The following is a 27488-nucleotide window of genomic DNA, read 5'->3' as shown; positions in this document are numbered from 1 at the left end:
GATTTCTTATTTGGATATTATCCATTTCACTGTGTAATTTTAAAATGTTGGGGCTGAGATGATGCAGACATTTACAGGTAAAATGTATGTCAATTCCATGAACTAGTTTGGACCATTATTCGGAAATACATTGTACAAAGTGCGTGGAATGGGCTGCCGGAAATGGTGGTGGAGGTTGACACGATAAGGTCTTTCAAGAGACTGTTAGATCGGTATATGGAGCTGAGTAAAATAGAGGGCTATGGGTAAGCCTAGTAATTTCTAGGGTAGGGACATGTTCGGCACAGCTTTGTGGACCGAAGGGCCTGAATTGTGCTGTAATTGTTCTATGTTCTAAAGTAAATTTAATATGTTCAAACTGTTGTATTGTTTCTGAGAAATTAATGTATCCTGAAGTATTATTTCTTTACAGTAATATTCTGGAGGTCCAATGGGCGGAGCTATGTTGATGGGGTAGTATATTACATACATAGAGGACATATCTAAGCTGAGGTCCCGTCACTGCACTCGATGACTGATGCCTGTTCATCTCTAGCTAAAGCTTAGGCAGAGCTTATAAGCACTCTCCTTGAATGGACCAAAATTCCTGTGGGCTCTGCAGATGTGATGCACAATCTCAAAATGGATTCCAGATGTGTGATTCATGCCTCAGGATGCGCAAATGCATGACCGTGCTCCTCTGCACGATTATGCATCTGGCACAAGGCTGATCTGGAATCACCATTGTGGAACTTACCACAAATCCACAATTTATTTTTACATAAACATAGTGATCTTACCACTTTGATTTTACCATCAGATTTATCATGTGACTGCTTTTGCAGTGCCATGTATTTTTACTGAAGTCACACAATGTCGGAACAAATACTAATCAGGATGATGATCAATGTTCCTTACCGGAAAGAGAGAACTTTACAGCTGGAGAATGCTTTTTTGATTTTGCTGCTGCTAAACAGTTTGTTCATCTGTAGGAAAGCAACAGGGTGGAGTTGTAGATAAAAAAAATCACAAGTAATTAATTATTTGTATCAATCATTAAATTGCCTACTGACCTGGAAGGCAACAATACTTGCTGCAGATTTGTACAGTGGTGAATTGGGATTTTGTAAAGTTGCTGTTGAGGCCAAGTTAGTTATAACAAAGGTCACATTAAAATCAAAAGGATCTGCGGTCTGAGTTGGTGCCACTGCTGTGAAGAAAATTGCAAAAAATTATTAAGCGAATTTAAAGAATTCCTGTTGCTGAATCATTTGTATCCTCCAGAATTAGGGGAGGATAACCAGGAACGTAGAAAGGGCAGCAGAATATTATCTGCTGTTGTTGGACCTCAATGGGACCAATGTAATGGAAAACGGACTTCAATGTTGGTGGCACCCAACAGTTATTGATTGTGTAATTGGGATCAGAACTGCCCTAATCAGAGAACATGGTGTCGGCTGTTTCACATTGTAGAAGAGTGTGAGAGCCAAAGGATTGCAGATGCTGGACTTTAGATGAGAAACACGATGATGCTGGTGGAATACAGCAGGCCAGGCAGCATCCGTGGAGAAAAGCATTTTGGGTCAGGACTCTTCTTCAGGACTGAAGATAGGAAAAGGGGAAGCCCAATATATAGGAGGGAAAAGCAGAGCAGTGATAGGTGGACAAAAGAGGGGAGGTGGAGTGGGCACAAGGTGGTGATAGGTAGATGCAGGTAAGAGATAGTGATAGGTAGGTGTGGGGGAGGAGGGGAGAGCAGGTCCACTGGGGGATGGGTCAAAGGTAAGGAGAGAGAGGTAAAAAAATAGGCTAGGAAAGGGAAGAAGAGAAGAAGCCTGGTGGGGGGTGGGGGTTGTTGGGGGAAAGGGGGGTGGGCATTACCTGAAGTGGGAGAATTCAATATTCATGCCATTAGGCTGCAAGGTTCCAAGACGGAAAATGAGGTGCTGTTCCTCTAGTTTGTGCTTGGAATTCTCCTGGCAGCGGAGGAGGCCGAGGACTGACATATCAGTGATAGTGTGGGAGGGGGAGTTGGTGACTGGCAATGGGGAGATGCAGGTCATGGTTATGGACAGAGAGCAGATGTTCTGCAAAACGGTCACCTAGTCTGCGTTTGATCTCACCAATGTGGAGGAGGCCACACTTGGAGCACCGAATGCAGTAGATGATATTAAGGGAGGTGCAGGTGAATCTCTGTCTCACCTGAAAGGACTGTTTGGGTCCCTGGATGGAGGTGATGGAGGTGGTGTAGGGGCAGGTTTTGCATCTACAGCGGGGGCAGTGGAAAGTCCCCGGTGTGGGAACGGGATGGGTGGGGTGGGGGAAGGAGTGAACTAGGGAGTCGCGGAGAGCGCGGTCCCTGCGAAAGGCAGAAAGGGGTGGGGAGGGGAAGATATGCTTGGTGGTGGGGTCCCATTGGAGATGGCGGAAGTGGCGGAGAATGATGTGTTGTATACGTAGGCTGGTGGGATGACATGTGAGGACAAGGGGGACCCTATCCCTGGGTCTGGGAGGGGTGGAGGTGAGAGCGGAGGTGTGGGAAATGGCAGAGATACAGGTGCGAGCTCTCTGCTGAGTTCTTCCAGCATCATTGTGTAGAAAAGTGTGAGTCTGACACTGTGTTGGAGTCTATTTCCAAATTTGGCTTATGGCTCTTATTTCTGATATCTGCCACTTCTATTTGAGGTATGCATGTGTCTATCATTAATCCATTAACATGCCTGATAAACAGGGGACTGGACGACTTTCTGAAGAGGTTAATAATGACACAACGGCTCTAAATCTGACACTTTAGGTGCTCAATTAGCAGATGAAGCAGACACCAAATGGTATCACCCTGCAGCCCATCAGCCAAGCGCAGGAGCTGTATGACTTTCCTGCTGTTTCCAAATTGTCATCATTTCACCATTCAGCCAGTACTGATCAACTGTTGGTCCCTTTCACACACGTCAAGCCCCATAGACACTGACACAACTCTGCAAAGACTTCAGTGACTTTGCAAGTGGTCACAGACTTTGAATACATTATCAAATGCAGCCACCCATTCACAGCATCACTGGGCTGACACACTGCTCAATGCATTGCACAGTCATCACTCACCTGAAAACCTGTGTCAATTGGCATTGGATCAAACATTTAAACAGCCGACAAATGAATCACTGTTCTAAGTCTCACCCCATTCACCGGATCTGCACAGCCAGCTGTTCTGCTGCAGCAGTCACATCACCCAAACTCTCGCACAAAAACATCCATTTATTTCCCTCTGCTGTTTGCAGTGGAAGATGCTTCAGAACTGGTGCAACATGCAACAAGCACAAGTGACATGGGTGGATGCAGTTTTACACCTTTCTGGAGGAAGTAATGATGGGCAATAGTGGATGGACTCTGATGTGTGCAATGGTTTGGCTAGCAGTAGTGCGGAAACCATCACTGACGATGGGATGGTCACATCTCATCCTCTCTTGTCATACTTTGCCGAAGCTGCATCACTAACAGGAGGCTGCACTTGACAATATTTAGTGAGTCGTTAATAAAGAATATTCACTGTTGTTACAGACTGCAGTAGTAGGAACTAGAGGAAAATGTAGAGATAGAAATGGACTCACTGGTTGATGATGTCAATATCGACTCGTGGTAATCTGAAAAAAATCACAGAAGCGTCATGCATATGATGGAGCATCATCATAAAATACTGGACCAAAATTGAATGATTTTGTTAAATTTTCTCCATTTGATCACATTTATATAGTAGAACAGCAGAATATTTCTTTCAGTGATAAATACCATTCACATAGAGGCTGTTACTGTGCAGTGAATACGTTCCTAATGAGGAGATGCCCTTCGTCTTGTCTCTGAACACACGGTACACAGTAACCCTGTTAACTTCCTGAGGATCAGAATCAGTTCTGAATGTGCAGTCTGCATGCACTTTGGTGTCCTTTATATTTACGGGGCTGTGAAATAGATGGAGAGAAAATTAAGTACATGAGGAATTGTTATTTTGAAATCCTCCTCAGCATCATCCTGTACATTCCTTTGCAATAACATCAGGTGCTGGGGCTGAAATTCCCCAGACTGTTACTGTGACTATGTGTGTGCTCAATCTGCATCAGTGAACTGATCTGAACCCGTGTAATTGTGTCAGTAGAGAACAAAGTCAAACAAAGGATAGTCAAGTGTTTGATAAGTACAAAACAATGTATTTAGTTACTGTTAACTTCTGGATGATCAAAATCATTTCCTAGTATTTGCATGGTTATATTAAAATGAATGGATAGCAGATGAAGTGAATCCTGGCAGGGCCTCGGAGGTGTTGTAGAACAGGGAGAGACCTAAGGGTACAAGTATATAGTTCCCTGAAAGTGGTGACAAAGATAAACAGGTTGTTGAAGAAGGTATATGGCACACTTGCCTTAATCAGTCAGGGCACTGAGCTGGGATATCATTTTACAACTGTACAAGATGTTGGTGAGACCACACATGGAGTATTGCTCGCAGTTCTGTTTGCCTAGCTATAGGTAGGATGGCATCAAGCTGGAAAGGATGCAAAAACGGTTCACAAGGATGTTATTGGGACTGAAGGGCTTGAGTTATGAGGAGAGACTGGATAGACTGGGGCTTTTTTCCCTGGAGCATAGGAGGCTGAAGCGTGACCTTATAGAGGTTTATAAAATCATGAGGAGCATAGATAAGGTGAATGGTCACATTCCTTTTCCCAGAATAGCGGAGTTAAAACTGTAGGTTTGTGAGAGGGGAAAGATTTAAAGGAGACCTGAGAAGCAATGTTTTCACACAGAGAGTGGTGGGTATACGGAACGAGCTGCCAGAGGAAGTGGCTGAAGTGGGTACAATAACAATATTTAAAATACGTTGGACAGGTACATGGATAGGAAAGATTTAGAGTGATTTGGGTCAAACGCAGGCAAATGGGACTGGCTCAGGTAGGCAACTTGGTCGGCATGGATGAGTTGCAGTGAAGGGCCTGAGGGCCTGTTTCTGTGCTGTATAACAATATGACTCTGTGAAACAATATTTAGATTTCTTATTTGCAAGATAAGATTTCTTTATTAGTTGCATGTACATCGAAACACAAAGTGAAATACATCTTTTGCATAGAATGTTCTGGGGGCAGCCCGCAAGTGTCACCACGCTTCCAGCGCCATTATACCAAGCCCACAACTTCCTAACCCGTACATCTTTGGAATGTGGGAGGAAACCAGAGCACCCGGAGGAAACCCACGCAAACTTGGGGAGAACATACAAACTCCTTACAGACAGTGACTGGAATTGAACCCAGGTCGCTGGCGCTGTAATAGCGTTACGCTAACCGCTATATCATCCATTTCTCTGCATAAATCTAACATGTTGCAGTTGACATGACTCACACAGTTATAGGTAATACGTATGTTAATGCCATGAACTAGTTTGGATCATTATTTGGAATTAAATTGTGCAAAGTACAATATATTCAAACTGTTGTACTTTTTTCTGAGAAATTAATGTATCCTGAAGTATTATTTATTTCTGGTAATGTGCTGGAGGTCTGAGGGGGGAAGCTATGATCATTGAGTAGACTAAAATTCCTGAGGGCTGTGCAGATGTTACGCACAATCTCAAAATGTGACCAGATGTGCGATTCATGCCTCAGAATGTGCCAATGCATGATCATGTTCTTCTGCATGATTATCTCAACACTGGTGCCCCACAAGGCTGCGTCCTCAGCCCTCTTCTCTACTCCCTGTACACTCACGACTATGTGGCCAGATTCTGCTCTAACTCCATCTACAAGTTTGCAGATGACACCACTGTTGTAGGCCGTATCTCAAACAGCGATGAGTCAGAGTACAGGAAGGAGATAGAGAGCTTAGTGGAATGTTGTCATGACAACAACCTTTCCCTCAATGTCAACAAAACAAAAGAGCTGGTCATTGACTTCAGGAAAGGGGGCGGTGTACATGCACCTGTCTACATCAATGGTGCCGAGGTTGAGAGGGTTGAGAGCTTCAAGTTCCTGCAAGTGTACATCACCAACAGCCTGTCCTGGTCAAATCACGTAGATGCCACAGCCAAGAAAGCTCACCAGCACCTCTACTTCCTCAGGAGGCTGAAGAAATTTGGTTTGTCCCCCTTGACTCTCAGCAAATTTTACCGATGCACCATAGAAAGCATCTTATCTGGATGTATCACGGCTTGGTACGGCAACTGCTCTGCCCAGGACCGCAAGAAGCTGCAGAGAGTTGTGGACACAGCCCAGCGCATCACGGTCACCAGCCTCCCCTCCTTGGACTCTGTCTATACCTCTCATTGTCTTGGTGTAGCAGCCAGCATAATCAAAGACCCCACCCACCCGGGACATTCTCTCTTCTCTCCTCTTCCATCGGGTAGAAGATACAGGTACCTGAGGGCACGTACCACCAGACTTAAGGACAGCTTCTACCCCACTGTGATAAGACTATTGAACGGTTCCCTTATACAATGAGGTGAACTATGACCTCACGATCTACCTTGTGACCTTGCACCTTATTGCACTGCACTTTCTCTGCAGCTGTGACACTTTACTCTGTACTGTTATTGTTTTTACCTGTACTACATCAATGCACTCTGTCCTAACTCAATGTAACTGCACTGTGTAATGAATTGACCTGTACGATCGGTTTGTAAGACAAGCTTTTCACTGTACCTCGGTACAAGTGACAATAATAAAACCAATACCAATACAAGGATGATAGCTAATCACCATCGCAGACATTGTGGAATTTTCTGCTAATCCATGATTTTCCATTGAGAATGATTTTTCACAAAAAGTTTCTTTGTGATATATCCACATTGTTTATACTATCAGAGTTATCACAGATGAATGTGAATGCTTTAGCAGTGCCATGTACTTTTACTAAAGCCACACAATGTTGAAACAAATAGGTATCAGGATGATGATCAATGTTCCTTACCTGAATGAGAGAACTTTACAGCTGGAGAATGTTTTGTTGATCTTGCTGCTGCTAAACAGTTTGTTCATCTGCACGAAAGCAACAGTTGGAGTTTTAGATAAAACAAACCACAAGTAATTAATTAAATGTATCAATTATTGATTTATCAACTGACCTGGAGAGCAACAATACTTGCTGCAGATTTGTGCAATAGTGAATTGGGATCTTGTAAACTTGCTGTTGGGACCAAGTTAGTTATAGCGAAGGTCACATTAAAATCAAAGGGATTTGTGGTCTGGGTTGGTGCCACCGCTGTGAAGAAAATTGTGAAAAAATATTGTGAGTTTAAAGAATTCCTGTTGCTGAATCATTTGTATCCTCCAGAATTAGAGGATAACCAGGAACGTAGAAAGGGCAGCAGAGTATTATCTGCTGTTGTTGGACCTCAATGGGACCAATGTAATGACAGACTTCAATGTTGGTGGCATCCAACAGTTTTGTTTATTGTGTGTGTAATTGGGATAGGAACCACCCTAATCAGAGAAGATAGAGTTGGCTGTTTCACGTTGTAGAAGAGTGTGAGTCTGACACTGTGTTGGAGTTTATTTCCAAATTTGGCTTATGGCTCTTATTTCTGAAATCTGCCACTTCTGTTTGAGATATGCATGTGTCTATCATCAATCCATTAATGTGCCTGATATAAAGGGGACTGGAAGACTCTGAAGAGGATAACAATGATGCAACAGCTCTAAATCTGATACCTCAGGTGTTCAATTAGATAGGACTGGGTAGCAGGTGACTTGGTGTCTGATTCATCCTGCAGCCCATGAGCCAAGTGCAGGAGCTGTATGAATTTCTTGCTGCCTCCAAACTGTCATCATTTCACCATTCAGCTACTATTGACCAACTAGCAGTAGTGCCGAGACCATTATTATCGATTGGATGGTCAGACCTCATCAAGAAGATTAAGATGCATGGGATCCATGTGGATGGGTGCATGAGTAAATTTACCGATGATACAAAGATTGGTAATGTTGTAGATAGTGTAGAAGGTTGCCAAAGGGTACAGCAGGATATAGATCAGTTGCAGATATGTGCAGAGAAATGGCAGGTTGAGTTTAATCCTGGAAGTGTGAAGTGTTGCACTTTAGGGGATCAAATGTAAAGGGAAAGTACACAGTTAATGCCAGGACCCTTAACATTTCTGATGTACAGAGGGATCTTGGGGTCCACGTCCATAGATCCCTTAAACTGGCCGCACAAGTTGATAGGGCGGTAAAGAAGGCATATGGCATGCTTGCCTTTATTAGTCAAGGCACTGAGTTCAAGAGTCAGGAAGTTATGTTGCAGCTTTATAAAACTCTGGTTAGGCCGCATCTGGAGTACTGCATTCAGTTCTGGTCGCCCCAAGATAGGAAGGGTGTGGAGGCTTTGGAGACAGTGCAGAAGAGGTTTACCAGGATGCTGCCTAGATTAGAGGGCATGTGTTATAAGCAGAGGTTGGACAAACTTGGGTTGTTTTCTCTGGAGCGGAGAAGGCTGAGAGGAGACCTGATAGAAGTTTACAAGATTATGAGAGGCAAAGTGTACAGCTGGTATCTTTTTCCCAGGGTCGAAATGTCTAAGGTGCATTTAAGGTGAGAGGAGGTAAGTTCAAAGGATACGTGCAGGACAAGGTTTTGTTTTACACAGAGAGTGGTGGGTGCCTGGAATATGTTGCCAGGGGTGATGGTGGAGGCAAATATGATAGAGGTATTTAAGAGGCCCTGAAGTGGGCACATGAAATGGAGGGATTTAGACCAGGTGCAGGCAGAATGAATGAGTTTAATTAGGGGTCACTAGCTTAATTAGTTCAATACAACATCATGGGCTGAATGGCCTGATACTGTACTGTTCCATGTTCAATGTTCCATCTCATCCTCTCTTGTCAAACTTTGCCAACACTGCATCACTAATAGGAGACTACATTTGACAATATTTAGGGAGTTTTTAATAAATGATATTAACTGTTGTTACACACTGTCATAGTAGGAAATAGGGGAAAATGTAGCAATAGAAATGTACTCACTAGTTGATGCTGTTGATATTGATTCATGGTAATCTGCAAAATCACAAAAGCATCATGCATGTAATGGAACGTCATCAGAAAATAGTGGACCAAAATTGATTGATTTTGATAATTTTCCTCCATTTTATCACATTTATGTAATAACACAGCAAAAGAGGAAACTATTCCTTTCAGTGATAAATACCATTCACATAGAGGCTGTTACTGTCCAGTGAATATGGTGCTAAGGAGGTGATGCCGTTGGTCCTGTCTCTGAACGCATGGTACACAGTAACCCTGTTAACTTCCTGAGGGTCCGAGTCATTTCTGAAAGTGCATTTTGCATGCACTCTGGTGCCTGGTACATTTGCTGGGCTGTTGAATAGAAGGCGGGACAATTAAGCACACAGTGTCATGTACTTTTACTAACATCAGACGCAGTGTTGAAGCAATTGCTAATCAGGGTGATTTTCAGGCAATGTTGAAGCAAATACCAATCAGGATCAATATTCCTTACCTGAATGAGAGAACTTTGCAGCTGGTGAATGTTTTGTTGATATTGCTGCTACTAAACAGTTTGTTGAGCTGTAGGAAAGCAAGAGTTGGAGTTTCAGATTAATTAAACTACCGGTAAGCAATTAATGGTATCGATCATTAATTTGTCAAACTGACCTGAGAGCCAATAGAATTTGCTGCAGATATGTACAATTGTGATTTAGGATCTCGTAAATCTGCTGCAGAAGCCAAGTCAGTTGCAATGAAGGTCACATTAAAATCCAGGGTGCTTGTTTGCAGATTTTGAGATGTGGTCTGTATTGGTGATATTGCTGTCAAGGAAAGTGAGAAGAAAATATTTCAGAGTGAACTGAAACATTCAGATTTTCTAAATAATTTGCAGCACACATCCCAAAGAAAGATTAGCCATGATTGCAGAAATTGCAATGGAAAATTTGCAGCTGCTGTTGTTGGAACTTGTGATGGAAAGGAGTATTCATCCTTAACAAAGCAATGAATAATTGTAGGTTAATTTGCCACTGTGAACTGCCCCTCTGAGTAGTAGGTGAGTTACAGAAGGCCTAGAGCAGCTGAAGAGAATGTGGAGAAACTGCAGGATTAGCGTAAATGTGTGACCGATAGTCAGCACAGATTCGGTTGTCTGAAGGCCCTGTATCTATACTGGATCAGCCCATAACTCCATCAGTCTATGACTTCCTGTCCCAATTACTTCAGTGATTTTGGAATCCTGTACATTTCCCCAAATTTGGTTTCCAGTTCTAATTGGCAGCATTTCGGAGCACCATGATGGAGTGTGTGGCTAACGGTGGTGCTGAAACCATTGATGTTGATGGCGTGGTCACATCTCATCGAACTCCTATTGCCACACACTTGCCATCGCTGCATCACCAATAAGGAGGCTGCATTTGACAATATTTAGCAAGTGTTTAATAAAGAGATTCACTGCTGTTTTCCACTGCAAAGAAAAGGTAACTTTAGTGAAATACAGACACAGAATCGGTACTCACTGGTTGAAGGTGTGGGTTCGTGGTAACCTGAAAAATTTAAAAAGCATCATATATCAGATGAAATATTTTCATTATTTAGGGTAATTATTTCATAAAATCTTTTGCATTTTATCACATTTATGTAATAAAGCAGCAAAAGAGGAAACTATTCCTTTCAGTGATAAATACCATTCACATAGAGGCTGTTACTGTCCAGTGAATATGGTGCTAAGGAGGTGATGCCGTTGGTCCTGTCTCTGAACGCATGGTACACAGTAACCCTGTTAACTTCCTGAGGGTCCGAGTCATTTCTGAAAGTGCAGTTTGCATGCACTCTGATGCCTGGTACATTTGCTGGGCTGTTGAATAGAAGGCGGGACAATTAAGTACACAGTGTCATGTACTTTTACTAACATCAGACGCAGTGTTGAAGCAATTGCTAATCAGGGTGATTTTCAGGCAATGTTGAAGCAAATACCAATCAGGATCAATATTCCTTACCTGAATGAGAGAACTTTGCAGCTGGTGAATGTTTTGTTGATATTGCTGCTACTAAACAGTTTGTTGAGCTGTAGGAAAGCAAGAGTTGGAGTTTCAGATTAACTAAACTACCGGTAAGCAATTAATGGTATCGATCATTAATTTGTCAAACTGACCTGAGAGCCAATAGAATTTGCTGCAGATATGTACAATTGTGAACTGGGATCTTGTAAATCTGCTGCAGAGGCCAAGTCAGTTGCAATGAAGGTCACATTAAAATCCAGGGGACTTGTTTGCAGATTTGGAGATGTGGTCTGTATTGGTGATATTGCTGTCAAGGAAAATGAGAAAAATATTAACTAAGTATGAGAATATTTCCTGTTTCAGAGGCATTTGTATCCCCCACATTGAAGATAGGTTTTCCAAGTATGTGAAAAGTGCTTTCATTGGGCCTTATTGGGTGCAGGTGTGATGTTCAATAGCATTCGACGTTGTTGGCCTCCAATAGTTTTGTCTTTGACATTTGTAACTGAAACTAGAACTGCCTCTTGGACCAAGATGGATTTGGCCACACCATGTTGTAGTCCAAGTTGCTCTTGATTTTGTTGTGTTTCGAATCTTGCCATTTTCCTAAATTTATGTTACATCTCCGATTGACTTATTAAATTTAGAAGGAAGCATTATATACTTCTGCTGCCTCCTAAATTTCATGGTACTCACTGACTTACTCCCACTCAGAACTAAGCTGTTTGGCCCATTGTGTCCTTGCTCGCTCCCAGCAGAGGAATCCCATCATTATCTCCTGTTCTTCCAGTCTCTTCTAGATGCCTGGGGATCCTTTTATATTTCTGCTGTGCTCTAAATTATCTGAATTACCAGGAAAAGATGTACATGGAGAGCTTGACCCATGGAAGTTCGGTGAAACATGGAACCACTGAATTTATCTGAAAGCTGCTTTGAAAGAGGAGATTTATATGAGCAGCATTAATTTATGGTACACCTTGTCATTGTGCATTAACCTGAATCCATGATCCTCGAGGGTGAGTCGCTCCTCTTCATTTTAGTGCTGCTGACTAGTTTAACTTTTTGATACAACCAATGTGAGTGCTTCCTGTCCAAATCTTGAAAGGAATCAGTGGTGGTATTTGAATCAATTTTCCCTGAAATTTCTGACCTTATTAGAATATAGGCATTATTTTACAAAGGTCTGAAATTGTTATTTTGGCATTTTACTTAAAACAAAACATTTTGAACTGATAACCTGGGATATTAATGCACAAACATTCAGCACTTTACATCAAATTAAAAGGAAGAACCAATCTGGTTCGAGCTTTGTTTATATTCCATTTATGTGTCTTTTCATTTGCATTCTCTGTCCACAATAGCCTCTGACCAACTCGGAATATCATCAGAAAGAAAGCTGTGTTTCAAAACAAAAGAACTAGAGAGATATTGCATTTTCTTTGCTAGTGGATTTATCCAAGTAGATTTTTAGCAACAAATCATTAAGTTGAGATGTAAACATTTTTGTAAGTACTACCAAGAAAGTTTGTTTTCAGCAAAAGAATAACTTTGTATGATCAGCATTTACAGAGAGATAATTGTAATAAACAGGCACCCAAGTCCAAAAAGGTCATGTATTATACTGACTGGATGATCCTTTATTCCACTTGCCTTTTGGTAACTGAGATTTCCCTTTCTAAACTTCCTTATAAGGAATATGTATCTGGTTAATGGCTGTAAGAATCCTAGCAAATCCGTGTCTCAGACTGGGCTGCTGTGAAATTATTTGCATGACTAATTCAGTTTTACTCCTTGAGGCAATATTATCTAAAGAGAGGTTGTATGATGGTACTTACTGGTCAAAGCAGCTGACTCATGGTAACCTGAAAAAAATATATATTTGGAAAGCATGACTTAAACTTGTTAAAATGATTTTCAATGAGCTTTAATCAATTATAAGTTTGATGTGAAAAATGTTACCAGAGTCACATACACAGAGCTCATGGGACCAGTGCCACAGCAGAGACAGCAATATAATCAGTGATGACAGATTGCAGGGAAACAAAAATGGCAAAGGTTTGCCAACCCTCTTGTGAGGAAATTTCTCTCTATCTCAGCCTTAAAAGACAGGCGGCAGGCGGGGAGGGACAGGCAGCAGACTGTGGGGGATAGAGAACCCCAAGACCAGGGTGAGAGTGAACTGGAGGAGGACATCACAAGCAAAAGAGTGATTTTGCGACAACATTTCGGGAGAGAGAATACATAAAAATTAAAATGTTAACAGGTAACAGCCTTAGTAAAAATAAATAGACATTTAATTGATATGAATATATACCATCCACAAACAGGCTGTTGTTGTCCAGTGAATATGATCCCAAGGTGGTGATGTCCTCTGTCTTGTTTTGAAATTCATGGTAGATCTGAACTTTATCAACTGGCTGGCCAGAAGCAGGGAGTTTAAAAATACAGATTGCCTCAACTGTACTATTACCGTCACTTGCAGGTCTGTCATGGACAAAGGGCGGGTGGTTACTTTATTTTAAACTTTTCAACCTAATACTCAATAATTGAACACCCATTAATGCTAGAAAGATACGTACATTATTTAAAGGATAGAACACTAAAAATAACCAATAACTATTCAGTAATCAACCTGTTTCTCTCATCTTAGATGCTGCCTGATCTGCTGAGTATTTTCAGCACTTTCTATTTTCTGAATGATTATATTTCTCCAATAAAATTAGATCCCATGATGGGTTGGATCTTGCTGGGCCACTCCACTAGCCTGGAATCACTGCCTGTTACCTCTCCACCTTCTTAATTCCCAGGTCTTGGCCTGAGGAATCCCGGGACTCTCTCAGCCTATTCTAAATGGAACTGGGGTCTCAGGAGACTCAGTGAGAAAGCCCCACCCACAAAACACCTCTGTCAACTGTGACAGCTGGCAAAGTCCTGCCCCTGCTTACAGTCGTCTGTAAATGACTGTGATCCCAAGATGTTCAAAAATAATGAAAACTGGAGAAAATGATTTGTAGAAAAAAATTGTTAAAACATTTAAAAAATGGGAAATGCTCAGCTGAATGCACCTTAAGCATGTAATTAAACTAAATCCAATTTTTTGAAGAAGAAACTTATCTGTTTGAGGTGGCATTTTTCTGGAAGCCCCAACTTAATGTTATTTACATGCCAGCAATTCGAGACAGAAATGTCAGCACAAACCAACAAGATACAAAAGTGTCACTTGAGTGTGTTAATGCAGTTAGAAAATTAACTCATCAGATCGTGGCATGGAAGGTAGAATTTTCTTAATATAACTTGTTATTTAGTATTATTTAATATCTGCATACTGCTTGAGCATTAATATAGGTTTACATTCATGTTAACTTGGAACTTTCAAAGTAATAATTAATGTCTTACCTGAAAGATACAGACCGACACCTCGAGAATGTTGAATTTACTCTGCTATTGGCAAACAGATTATTGAGCTGTAGGGAATTGGCAAACAGATTATTGAGGTGCAGGGAATTAAAATTTATCATTTTGGTATGAAAAGTATAATGAAATATAATATTTTCTATCCTAATCATAAATAATATGTTTACCTCATTAAGAATGTTCTGTGATTCAGTTGTGTACAATGGGGAACTCGTATTTTGTAGATTCGGTGTGAATGGCAGTGTAAGCACATTGAAGGTGATGTTAAATCGTTTTTCCTTAACTCCCTCAATTGGTTTGTTTGTAGCAGGTACAATCGGGGGTTCCACTACCGCAGAAAGGGATACAAAGAAAAATTAAGTTAAAAAATTTAACCTTGTTCAAATAAGGATGATGACATGTTAAAGGAGACCTTTCTGGGTGTGCAACAAGGCAGCATGTGGATCAAAAGTTGAACAAGTTGGAGCCTTGCCCAGAGAAGAACCTTTCCATTTACTTCCCTCAACAGACATGACTTCCAAGATGTCTGATCATCCCAGCAATGCAGTGACCTCACTGGAAAAGTACTGAACTCCCCCTTTTAATTCCATTCAAAATTATATCTGTGCCCACCTACAATCCTGCTGAACCTAGACAAATGATGCCAAGCCCTCTAAATGTCATAATAAGACATACATTCCCTTTAGTTTCCACAAGACCAGAATGCACTCCTGTGATTCTAGCATTCTTCTCTGGCCCAGCGACTGGCTAGGCTGCATGGTGTTGTGATGGCCTGGATAGGCAGACTGCTCCACTTGTAGCCCGCTGTCCCAATACAAATGGGGCTCAGCCTTTAAAATGAATCAGGTATCACATCAGATCTATCAGGTCTATTGTGCAGTGCATTCCCCCAACTTGACCTGATAGTGGAGAACAGTTAGTGCTGCTGCTTCACAGCTCCAGGTGTCCAGGTTTGGTCCTGATCCATATACTTATAAACTGAAAGGATATTTCAATTCAAATGAACATTTTGAATGATTGCATAAAAATGTGCCTTCCAGATAAAAATCCTAAGACAATTGGTAGAATCTCTCCATAAATCTACTATACTCTTTCCTCACCTATTACCACACTGGTTGCTTCACTGGAGATCACTGTTGTTGCTGAACTTGATCCATGTACATTTGTAGAGGTCTGAATAGATGTGGAAGATGTTTCTGCGACAGATGATGTTGAAGTTGATGATAATTCTGCAGCACAAAATAGTTCATTCACATTGTCACACCAATGTTGACACATCATTTGCCTATAGATGTTTTGTCACATCCTGATAATCATGTGGATTTAATGCTGGTCCATATTCCAGCTCTGCCAAACCTCCACTCCTTCAATTCATTCATATCTGACTGGAGACAACCAGCACTCCACATCCACATTCAACTGGGGCTGAATACTGGAGGAATTTTTGATGGTCAGATAAGAGCAGAAGCATAAATGTTGGGATGGTTTCAGCAAGTCAACCTCCTCCTATGTGATATAACTGTTGTTGCTGTGACACAGTTGAGACCAATTTGCATATTTAATTCAGGACTTTACAACATAGAACAGCACAACACAGGAACTGGCCCTTCGGCCCACAATATCTGCACCGATCATGATGCCGAATTAAATCTCTTCTGTCTGTACATGATCCATATCCCTCCATTCCCTGCATATTCATGTGTCTAACAGCCTCTTAAATGCCACTATTGTGTCTGCTTCCACCACTACCCCAGCAGCCCGTTCCAGGCACAAAAAATCTTGCCCCACACATCTCCTTTAAACTTTTCCCCTCTCGCCTGAAATGCATGACCTGGAATACTTGACTTTTCTACCCTGGGAAAAAGATTCTGACTGTCTACCCTATCTATGTCATAATCTTACAAACTTCTATCAGGTTCTGACATTCCAGAGAAAATAACCCAAGTTTGTCCAACCTCCCCTTGTAGCTCATTCCCTCTAATCCAGGCAGAATCCTGGTAAACCTCTTCTGCACCATCTCCAAAGCCTCCACATCCTTCCTGTAATGGGGCGACCAGAATTACACACAGTACTCCATTATTGGCTTTACTTATTTCATGCAGACATCCAGCAGATGAATATGAAAGCATGTCAATTAAGAAGTAGGATTGAGCAGGATGATTTACATATGCTATTTTAACTGCCTCTCTCTGCGCAATGACTGCTCTTTGGGGCAGTTGCAATAATGGTTCTGCTGTATAATCAACAATTTTCTTTGGCATGAATTCTTAAGGTGGTTGTTGATTGGATAGGGCTCCCTGCAAGAGCTGATGTCACTGTATTTATTGAGATGAGAGATGGTGTCAGGATGAGTGTCCTGTTAGATGTCTGACTACTTGCACAGCTGTTATTGTGAAAGTGGTTAATGTTGTAATGGAACAGAAAATTTGGAACAAACTACAAGGAAGTGTGTTAGAAAGATGTTAAGATTTTGGTTATGTGGCAAGCACTGAAATGTAACTGCACAAGGTTCTTCCCATCATTATTGTGGTCAACAGAAGTTTGCATCAGATTAAAAAGATACAGCATGATATTTACAGTAAAAGATAACTAGAATACTGACCACTTGGTGCAGTGACTGTTGCTGAGATTGTTGTTGATTCAGTCCTTGTTATTGCAGTAGTACTGCCTCTGATTATTGTGTGAGCTGATGTTATTGCTGTTGCTGTGGCAGTTGTCTGTACACTTGTGGTCGTCACTGTAACAGCAGAGGAGTTGATGTTGAGATCAGATTAACACTTAAAAGGACATATGCAGAAGTGGACATTGAACTACAGACTGTCAATTTAACTTAGTTAAATTAGTTAGTGATTAAACTAATGAGGGCACAGTGGCACAGCTCTTAGAGCTGCTGCCTCACAGTTCCAGGGACCCAGTTTGATCCTGACCTCAGGTGCTGTCTGTGTGAAGATTGCACTTTCCTCTGGGTGCTCCAGTTTCATTCCACATCCCAAAAATGTATGGGTTGGTAGATTAATTGGCCTCTGTAAATTGCCACTAATGTGTAAATGAGTGGTAGAATCTGGGGGGGAGATGGAGTTGATGGCAATGTGGGGAGAACAAAATGGGTTAGGGTAAGATGAGTGTACAAATGGGTACTTTATGGTCAGACAGAGTCAGTGGACAAATTCTGTATCTCTGTGGCTTTATGATTAATGTGGTGAGCCACTTTGAGGCAGAAAAAAAGCCCCAAATGATATTTGCAAATGTGAACTTTGAAGGTGAAGTATCGCAGTACAATATTTTCTTGGTATTTCATTGAAAATTTCCATTATTACATTAGCTGAAAATGATGTGAAATTCACAGGATACTGTCTGTAATAACTGTGTTCAATAATACATACTATTTGAATTTACTGTTGTGGAGACTGCAGTTGATTCACTTGTTGCTGCTGTTTTACTTGTTGCCAGAGTTGATGTCGAAGTCAGAGTGACAGCATTTGTTTGTGCACTTGCAGTTGATGCTTCAGTTGTTGCTGCAATAATTGGTAAATTGGTTTATTATTGTCACATGTACCAAGGTACAGTGAAAAACTTTGTTTTGCATGCTATCCATACAGATCATTTCATCACATCAGTGCATTGAGATAGTACAGGGTAAAACAATAACATGATGCAGAATAAAGTGTTACAGTTACAGAGAAAGTACAGTGCAGGCAGACAATAAGGTTCAAGGCCATAATGAGGTAGATTGTGAGATTAAGAGTCCATTTTATTGTACTAGGGAACCATTCAATAGTCTTATAACAGCGGGATAGAAGCTGTCCTTGAGCCCAGTGGTATGAGCTTTCAGTCTTTTGTATCTTCTGCCCGATGGGATTTCAGATTTCCAGCACGTGAAATGAACAAATATTATTGCCCATTACTCTGCAATACTCACCACTGATTGTAGGTGGAGTTGTGGTGGGGCCAGTTGTACTTTCAGTTGTTGATATAATTGTGCTGCCTGTAGTTATTTCTGTTGGTGTTGATGTGGGAGCTGGTGCAGTACTTGTTACTGTACTGCTTGTCTCTGTACTTGTCAATGATTCCTTTGTTCCTGTAACTGTGGAGATGTTATGTTGAAAGAAGTTTTCAGATTGGAAGAGTAAATGCAGAAATTGCATTGAGCTGCATTTGTAGTTTTGTGTTGCAAAATTATAATTTCTGAAATTCTCTGTAAATTAAATCTCTGTGGCTCTTTGAACAGAGGTAAATAGTGACAACACTACTTGCAACCATTTTCAGTGGTGTTTATGATGTAGGATATGCCCTCACCAAGTTCAGCTTTTGCATCTGAATTGTTTCAGATTCGCAGGGTGTGCAGTGAGCAGATACTATTTTCCATTATGCTGTCATGCAGTACTCACCATTGATTGCAGCTGGAGTGCTTGTTTTACCAGATGTTGATGTACTTGTGCTTCCTGCATTTGTTTCTGTTGTTGTTGATGTGGGAGCTGGTGCAGTACTTGTTACTGCACTGCTTGTCTCCGTACTTGTCGATGGCCCCGTTATTTCTAGAACAGAGGAGATGTTATGTTGAGACAAGTTTAAATATTGGAAGAGTGGATGCAGAAATTGTTTCGAGCTGTATATTCGATTTTCTGTTACAGTTTTTAAATTGCTAAGTACTCTGTAAAATATGTCTGTTTGCTTCTTTGTACCCAAGAAAGTAGTAAATGCTACTCGCTACAATCTTCAGTGGTATTTCTGAAGGAAAATATTGATATACTGCATGGTTTATTGCCACTTCATTGTTTCAGATTTACATGACGTGAACGGAACTGATATTATTTCCTATTATTCTCATACACAAATCTCACCAGTACTTGTAGATGGAGTTATGGTGGAGGCAATTGTAGATTCGGTAGTTGATGCACCAATGAGGCCTGCAGTTGTTTCTGCTGTTGTTGATGTGGGAACTGGTGCAGTGATTGTTGCTGCACTGCTTGTCTCCGTACTTGTCGATGATTCAGTTGTTTCTGTAACAGTGGAGATGTTATGTCAACAAAAGTTGAAGGATTGAGAGAGTGAATGCAGAAATTGCACAGACCTGTATTTGCAGTGTTGCAATGCAGGAATAAAATTTGTGAAGTGCACGGTAAAATATGGCTGCACGCCTCTTTGAAGAGTAGAAAGTAGTAAATGATACTCAAGAATTTGTGCTCAGCCCATTATTCCACTCTCTCTAGACTCATGACTGTGTGGCTAAGCACAGGTCAAACACCGTCAAGAGATTCATAATTGACAACACTGCTGTTAGAAAAGTCTCAGATGGTGACGAGGAGGCGTACAGAAGTTTGGCTGGTTGAGTAGTGTCACAACAACAACCTTAAGTTCAATTTCAGCAAGACTAAGAAATTGATTGTGGACTTCAGAAAGGGGAAGTCAGGAGAACACACACCAGTCCTCATTGAGGGGTCAGTGGAGAAAAGGGGGAGCAGCTTCAAGTTCCAAGGTATCAACACCTCGGATGATCTATCCTGAGCCCAATACATTGATGCAATCATGAAGAAGGCATGTAAGCATCTCTGCTTCGTTAGGAGTTTGAGGAGAAGTGGTACATCACCAAAGACTCCTGCAAGATTCTAGAGATGTTTGGTGGAGAGCATTCTGACTGGTTGCATCACCCCCTAGTATGGAGGCTCCAATGTACAGGATCACAAAAGGCTGCAGAGGGTTGTAGGCTCAGCCAGCTCCATCACGGGCATAACCCTCCCACCATCGAGGACATCAAGAACCAGTGCCTCAAGAAGGCGGTAGTCATCAATAAGGATCCTCACCATCCGGGACATGCACTCTTTCTGACTACCATCAGGAATGAGGTACGGGAGCCTGAAGACCAACACTCACTGATTTGAGAAAAGCTTCTTCCCTTCCGCAATCAGATCTATGAATGGTCTAAAAACCCATAAACACCACTTTCTTATCCCTTATCTTTCCAATATAAATTTATTTTGTAATTTATACTAATTTTCATGTCTCTGCACTGTACGACTGCTGTAAAACAATAAATTTCACCTCAAATATGACAGTGATAATAAAATTGATTCTGATTCTGATTGTATCAAAGTAGACTGGGGTTTATGAAGGAAAAAGTACTTAAATCTTGGGGGATTGTTGCACGTAAATTGTGTCAGATGTACCTGATGGGAAATTTATGGATATTATTTGCTTTAACACTGTCCAAAAACACTCACCAGTGGTTGCAGATGGAGATGGGCTGGGGCCGGGTGTACTTTCAGTCCGTAATGTACTCGTGCTTGCTGCAGATGTTCCTAATGTTGTTGATGTGGGACTTGGTGCAGTACTTATTGCTGCACTGCTTGTCTCCGTACTTGTGGATGATGCATTTGTTTCTAGAATAATGAAGTTGTTATGTTGAGATAACTTGAAAGAATGTGAGAGTACGTGCAGAAAAGTCATGCAGCTGCATTTGCAGGCATGCAACAGAGGAATACAAATTATTGAATGCTCTGTATATTATGGCGGAACAGTTGATTGAACAGCTAAAGTAAGTAAATGCTTCTTGCACGCATTTTCCTTGCTGTTCATAATGGTACCTTGCTGCATTTTTGAAGGTCAATTGTTTCAGATTCATATCGTGTGAAATTTCAGAAGATTTTTTGCAATTCCCTATCCGAGCGTACTCACCAGTGGATGCAGATGCAGATGTGGTGGGGCCGGATGCACTTTCAGATGCTGATGAAGTTGTGCTGGCTGCAGTTGTTTCTAACGTTGTTGATGTGGGAACTGGTGTTGTGCTTGTGACTGCACTGCTTGGTGCGGTACTTGTGGATGGTTGAGTTGTTTCTGGAATAGTTGAGATATTATGTCAAAATAAGTTGAAGGATTGCGAGAGTAAATGCAGACATTGCACGGAGCTGCATTTCAGGCTTTGCGACGCGGTAATATAGATTGTTAAATGCTCCGTGGAATACTGCTGCACAGCCCCTTTAACAGCCGAAATTAGTAAATGTTTCTTGCACCCTTTTTTTGATGCTGTTTATGATGGAACCCTGACTTGTATCTTGATGGATATTTGGAAGTGAACTCTTACGGTTTCATATCATGAGAAGTTTATGGAAATCTTTTGCCATTACTGTATTGGAGAATACTCACCAGTGGTTGCAGATGGAGATATGGTGGGGCCGGGTGTACTTTCAGTCCCTAATGTACTCGTGCTTGCTGCAGATGTTTCTAATGTTGTTGATGTGGGAGTTGGTGCAGTACTTGTTGCTGCACTGCTTGTCTCCGTACTTGTGGATGATGCACTTGTTTCTAGGATAATGAAGTTGTTATGTTGAGATAAGTTGAAGGATTGTGAGAGTAAATGCAGAAATTTCATGCAGCTGCATTTGCAGGCATGCAATAGAGGAATATGAATTATTGAATGCTCTGTATATTATGGCTGCACAGTAGATTGAACAGCTGAAGAAAGTAATTGCTTCTTGCACTCATTTTCCTTGCTGTTCATAATGGTACCTTGATGCACTTTTGAGGGTCAATTGTTTCAGATTCATATCATGCGAAATTTAAGAAGATTTTTTGCAATCCCCTATCCCAGCGTACTCACCAGTGGTTGCAGATGGAGATGTGGTGGGGCCGGATTTAATTTCAGATGCTGATGAACTTGTGCTGGCTGCAGTTGTTTCTAATGTTGTCGATGTGGGAAGTGGTGTTGTGCTTGTGACTGCACTGCTTGGTGCTGTACTTGTCGATGGTTGAGTTGTTTCTAGAACAGTTGAGATATTATGTCAAGATAAGTTGAAGGATTGCGAGAGTAAATGCAAAAATTGAATGGAGCTGCATTTCAGGCTTTGCGACGCGGTAATATAATTTGTTAAATGCTCCCTTGAATATTGCGGCACAAGTCATTCAACAGCCAAAATGAGGAAATGCTTCTTGCTCAATATTTGATGCAGTTTATACTGGAACCCTGGCTCGCATCTTGATGGATATTTGGAAGTGGAATTTTACAGTTTCATAACCTGAGAACTTAGTTAAAATCTTTTGCAATACTCTGTTTGAGAATACTCACCCGTGGTTGCAGATGGAGATGTGGTGGGGCCGGATGTACTTTCAGATGCTGATGAACTTGTGCTGGCTGCAGTTGTTTCTAATGTTGTTGATGTGGGAACTGGTGTTGTGCTTGTGACTGCACTGCTTGGTGCTGAACTTGTCGATGGTTGAGTTGTTTCTGGAATCATTGAGATAATATGTCAAGATAAGTTGAATGATTGCCAATGTTAATGCAGAAATTGCACAGAGCTTCATTTCATGCTTTGTGACGCATTAATATAAATTGTTAAATGCCCCTTCAACATTGCTGCACAGCTCATTCAGCAGCCAAAATGAGGAAATGCTTCATGCTCACTATTTGATGCAGTTTATAATGGATCGCTGGCTCGCACCTTGATGGATATTTGGAAGTGAATTTTTTCGGATTCATAAACTGAGAACTTTGTTTATATCTTTTGCAATACTCTGTCTGAGAATACTCACCCGTGGATGCAGATGGAGATGTGGTGGGGCCGGATGTACTTTCAGATGCTGATGAAATTGTGCTGGCTGCAGTTGTTTCTAACGTTGTTGATGTGGGAACTGGTGTTGTGCTTGTGACTGCACTGCTTGGTGCTGTACTTGTGGATGGTTGACTTGTTTCTGGAATAGTTGAGATATTATGTCAGGATAAGTTGAAGGATTGCGAGAGTAAATGAAAAAATTGCACGGAACTGCATTTCAGGCTTTGTGATGCAGAAATATAAATTGTTAAATGCTCCCTTGAATTTTGCTGCCCAGTTCTTTCAACAGCCGAAATGAGGAAATGCTTCTTGCTCACTATTTGATGCAATTTATAATGGAACCCTGGATCGCTTCTTGATGGATATTTGGAAGTGAAAATTTTTGGTTTGATAACTTGAGAACTTTGTTGAAATCTTTTGCAATAGTCTGTTTAAGAATACTGACCAGTGGTTGCAGATGAAAATGCGGTGGGGCCGGATGTACTTTCGGATTCTAATGAACTTGTGCTGACTGCAGTTGGTTCTAATGTTGTTGATGTGGGAACTGGTGTTGTGCTTGTGACTGCACTGCTTGGTGCGATACTTGTCGATGCTTGAGTTGTTTCTGGAATAGTTGAGATATTATGTCAAGATAAGTTGAAGGATTGCGAGAGTAAATGCAGACATTGCACGGAGCTGCATTTCAAACTACACGATGCGGTAATATAGTTTGTTAAATGCTCCGTAGAATATTGTTGCACAGCCCCTTGAAAAGCCAAAATTAGTAAATGTTTCTTGCATCATTTTTTTCATGCTGTTTATGATGGAACACTGACTTGTGTCTTTATGGATATTTGGAAGTGAAATGTTACGGTTTCATATCATGTGAAGTTTGTGGAAATCTTTTGCCATTACGTTGTTGGAGAATACTCACCAGTGGTTGCAGATGGAGATGTGGAGGGGCCGGGTGTATTTTCAATCCCTGATGTAGTCGTGCTCTCAGCAGAAGTTTCTAATGTTGTTGATGTGGGAGTTGGTGCAGTAGTTGTTGCGGCACTACTTGTCTCTGTACTTGTGGATGATGCATTTGTTACTAGAATAATGGAATTGTTTTGTTGAGATATGTTGAAGGATTTTGAGAGCAAATGCAGAAATGTCATGCGGCTGAATTTGCAGGCACGCGACAGAGGAATACAAATTATTGAATGCTCTGTATATTATGGCGGGACAGTAGATTGAACAGCTGAAGTAAGTAAATGCTTCTTGCACCCATTTTCCTTGCTGTTCATAAAGGTACCTTGCTGCATTTTTGAAGGTCAATTGTTTCAGATTCATATCGTGCGAAATTTCAGAAGATTTTTTGCAATTCCCTATCCGAGTGTACTCACCAGTGGTTGCAGATGGAGATGTGGTGGGGCCGGATGCACTTTCAGATGCTGATGAAATTGTGCTGGCTGCAGTTGTTTCTAACGTTGTTGATGTGGGAACTGCTGTTGTGCTTGTGACTGCACTGCTTGGTGCTGTACTTGTCGATGGTTGAGTTGTTTCTGGAATAGTTGAGATATTATGTCAAGATAAGTTGAAGGATTGCGAGAGTAAATGCAGACATTGCACGGAGCTGCATTTCAGGCTTTGCGACGCGGTAATATAGTTTGTTAAATGCTCCATGGAATATTGCTGCACGGCCCCTTGAACAGCCGAAATTAGTAAATGTTTCTTGCACCCTTTTTTGATGCTGTTTATGATGGAACCCTGACTTGTATCTTGATGGATATTTGAAGTGAACTCTTACGGTTTCATATCATGAGAAGTTTATGGAAATCTTTTTCCATGACTGTATTGGAGAATACTCACCAGTGGTTGCAGATGGAGATGTGGTGGGGATGGGTGTACTTTCAGTCCCTGATGTACTCGTGCTTGCTGCAGATGTTTCTAATGTTGTTGATGTGGGAGTTGGTGCAGTACTTGTTGCTGCACTGCTTGTCTCGGTACTTGTGGATGATGCACTTGTTTCTAGAATAGTGGAATTGTTATGTTGAGATAAGTTGAAGGATTGTGAGAGAAAATGCAGAAGTGTCATGCAGCTGCGTTTGCTTGGCATGCGACAGAGGAATACAAATTATTGGATGCTCTGTATATTATGGCTGCACAGCAGATTTAACAGCTGAAGTAACTAATTGCTTCTTGCACCCATATTCCTTGCTGTTCATGATGGTACCTTGATGCACTTTTGAGGGTCAATTGTTTCAGATTCATATCATGCGAAATTTAAGAAGATCTTTTGCAATCCCCTATCCCAGCGTACTCACCAGTGGTTGCAGATGGAGATGTGGTGGGGCCGGATATAATTTCAGATGCTGATGAACTTGTGCTGGCTGCAGTTGATTCTAATGTTGTCGATGTGGGAAGTGGCGTTGTGCTTGTGACTGCACTGCTTGGTGCTGTACTTGTCGATGGTTGAGTTGTTTCTGGAATAGTTAAGATATTATGGCAAGATAAGTTGAAGGATTGCGAGAGTAAATGCAGCCATTGCACAGAGCTGCATTTCAGGCTTTGCGACGCAGTAATATAAATTGTTAAATGCTCCGTGAAATACTACTGCACAGCTCATTGAACAACCGAAATTAGTAAATGCTTCTCGCACCATTTTTTGATGCTGTTTATGATGGAACCCTGACTTGTATCTTGATTGATATTTGGAAGTGAAATGTTACGGTTTGATATCATGTGAACTTTGTGGAAATCTTTTGCCATTACTGTATTGGAGAATACTCACCAGTGGTTGCAGATGGAGATGTGGTGGGGCCGGGTGTAGTTTCAGTCCCTGATGTACTCGTGCTTGCTGCAGATGTTTCGAATGTTGTTGATGTGGGAGTTGGTGCAGTACTTGTTGCTGCACTGCTTGTCTCGGTACTTGTGGATGATGCACTTGTTTCTAGAATAGTGGAATAGTTATGTTGAGATAAGTTGAAGGATTGTGAGAGAAAATGCAGAAGTGTCATGCAGCTGCGTTTGCTTGGCATGCGACAGAGGAATACAAATTATTGGATGCTCTGTATATTATGGCTGCACAGCAAATTTAACAGCTGAAGTAAGTAATTGCTTCTTGCACCCATATTCCTTGCTGTTCATGATGGTACCTTGGTGCACTTTTGAGGGTCAATTGTTTCAGATTCATATCATGCGAAATTTAAGAAGATTTTTTGAAATCCCCTATCCCAGCGTACTCACCAGTGGTTGCAGATGGAGATGTGGTGGGGCCGGATTTAATTTCAGATGCTGATGAACTTCTGCTGGCTGCAGTTGATTCTAATGTTGTCGATGTGGGAAGTGGCGTTGTGCTTGTGACTGCACTGCTTGGTGCTGTACTTGTCGATGCTTGAGTTGTTTCTGGAATAGTTGAGGTAATACGTTAAGATAAGTTCAAGTATCGCGAGTGTTAATGCAGAAATTGCACGGAGCTGCATTTCATGCTTTGTGACACAGTAATATCAATTGTTAAATACTCCATTGAATATTGCTGCACAGCTCATTCAACAGCCAAAATGAGGAAATGCATTTCGCTCACGATTTGATGCAGTGTATAATGGATCGCTGGCTCGCATCTTGATGGATATTTGGAAGTGAAACTTTTCGGTTTGATAACTTGAGAACTTTGTTGAAATCTTTTGCAATATTCTGTTTGAAAATACTCACCCGTGGTTGCAGATGGAGATGTGGTGGGGCCGGATGTGCTTTCAGATGCTGATGAAGTTGTGCTGGCTGCAGTTGTTTCTAATGTCGTTGATGTGGTAACTGGTATTGTGCTTGTGACTGCACTGCTTGGTGCTGTACTTGTGGATGGTTGAGTTGTTTCTGGAATAGTTGAGATATTATGTCAAGATAAGTTGCTGGATTGCGAGAGTAAATGCAGACATTGCACGGAGCTGCATTTCAGGCTTTGCGACGCAGAAATATAAATTGTTAAATGCTCCGTGGAATATTGCTGCACAGCTCATTGAACAGCCGAAATTAGTAAATGCTTCTCGCACCATTTTTTGATGCTGTTTATGATGGAAGCCTGACTTGTATCTTGATGGATATTTGGAAGTGAAATGTTACGGTTTGATATCATGTGAACTTTGTGGAAATCTTTTGCCATTACTGTATTGGAGAATACTCACCAGTGGTTGCAGATGGAGATGTGGTGGGGCCGGGTGTAGTTTCAGTCCCTGATGTACTCGTGCTTGCTGCAGATGTTTCGAATGTTGTTGATGTGGGAGTTGGTGCAGTACTTGTTGCTGCACTGCTTGTCTCCGTACTTGTGGATGATGCACTTGTTTCTAGAATAGTGGAATTGTTATGTTGAGATAAGTTGAAGGATTGTGAGAGAAAATGCAGAAGTGTCATGCAGCTGCGTTTGCTTGGCATGCGACAGAGGAATACAAATTATTGGATGCTCTGTATATTTTGGCTGCAGAGTTCATTGAACAGCTGAAGTAAGTAAATGCTTCTTGAACCCATTAACCTTGCTGTTCATGATGGTACCTTGATGGATTTTTGAAGGTCATTTGCTTCAGATTCATATCATGTGAAATTTCAGAAGATTTTTTGC

At 41.4% G+C, this 27488-nt stretch overlaps 2 protein-coding genes across 2 annotated transcripts in view; both read right to left on the bottom strand.

Annotated features, from left to right (window-relative positions):
• The window catches only part of LOC127582743 (mucin-16-like), a 39193-nt gene extending 20359 nt beyond the window's left edge, over nucleotides 1–18834 (bottom strand). The window contains exons 1-23 of the mRNA XM_052038305.1: nucleotides 18761–18834; nucleotides 18292–18456; nucleotides 17756–17887; nucleotides 16975–17109; nucleotides 15473–15601; nucleotides 14540–14700; nucleotides 14355–14422; nucleotides 13273–13442; nucleotides 12794–12820; nucleotides 11111–11265; nucleotides 10956–11023; nucleotides 10644–10813; nucleotides 10476–10502; nucleotides 9625–9779; nucleotides 9470–9537; nucleotides 9158–9327; nucleotides 8974–9006; nucleotides 7081–7217; nucleotides 6927–6994; nucleotides 3763–3932; nucleotides 3585–3617; nucleotides 1053–1189; nucleotides 898–965 (exon numbers count right to left, since the gene is read on the bottom strand). Of these exons, the coding sequence (XP_051894265.1) occupies nucleotides 898–965; nucleotides 1053–1189; nucleotides 3585–3617; nucleotides 3763–3932; nucleotides 6927–6994; nucleotides 7081–7217; nucleotides 8974–9006; nucleotides 9158–9327; nucleotides 9470–9537; nucleotides 9625–9779; nucleotides 10476–10502; nucleotides 10644–10813; nucleotides 10956–11023; nucleotides 11111–11265; nucleotides 12794–12820; nucleotides 13273–13442; nucleotides 14355–14422; nucleotides 14540–14700; nucleotides 15473–15601; nucleotides 16975–17109; nucleotide 17756 (2150 nt within the window). The 5' untranslated portion in view covers nucleotides 17757–17887; nucleotides 18292–18456; nucleotides 18761–18834. The remainder of the gene's footprint in view (nucleotides 1–897; nucleotides 966–1052; nucleotides 1190–3584; nucleotides 3618–3762; nucleotides 3933–6926; nucleotides 6995–7080; nucleotides 7218–8973; nucleotides 9007–9157; nucleotides 9328–9469; nucleotides 9538–9624; nucleotides 9780–10475; nucleotides 10503–10643; nucleotides 10814–10955; nucleotides 11024–11110; nucleotides 11266–12793; nucleotides 12821–13272; nucleotides 13443–14354; nucleotides 14423–14539; nucleotides 14701–15472; nucleotides 15602–16974; nucleotides 17110–17755; nucleotides 17888–18291; nucleotides 18457–18760) is intronic.
• Nucleotides 18835–23346: 4512 nt separating this feature from the next.
• Nucleotides 23347–27488, bottom strand: part of LOC127582741 (mucin-5AC-like) — a 32894-nt gene continuing 28752 nt past the window's right edge. The window contains exons 37-41 of the mRNA XM_052038304.1: nucleotides 27058–27216; nucleotides 26591–26749; nucleotides 26126–26284; nucleotides 23829–23987; nucleotides 23347–23519 (exon numbers count right to left, since the gene is read on the bottom strand). Coding sequence (XP_051894264.1) covers nucleotides 23347–23519; nucleotides 23829–23987; nucleotides 26126–26284; nucleotides 26591–26749; nucleotides 27058–27216 — 809 coding nt within the window. The remainder of the gene's footprint in view (nucleotides 23520–23828; nucleotides 23988–26125; nucleotides 26285–26590; nucleotides 26750–27057; nucleotides 27217–27488) is intronic.

Source organism: Pristis pectinata, chromosome 24, assembly GCF_009764475.1.
Source record: "Pristis pectinata isolate sPriPec2 chromosome 24, sPriPec2.1.pri, whole genome shotgun sequence".
NCBI lineage: Eukaryota > Metazoa > Chordata > Chondrichthyes > Rhinopristiformes > Pristidae > Pristis > Pristis pectinata.
The sequence above is the reverse complement of the archived record's forward strand: the minus strand, read 5'-3'. Positions and strand labels throughout refer to the sequence as shown.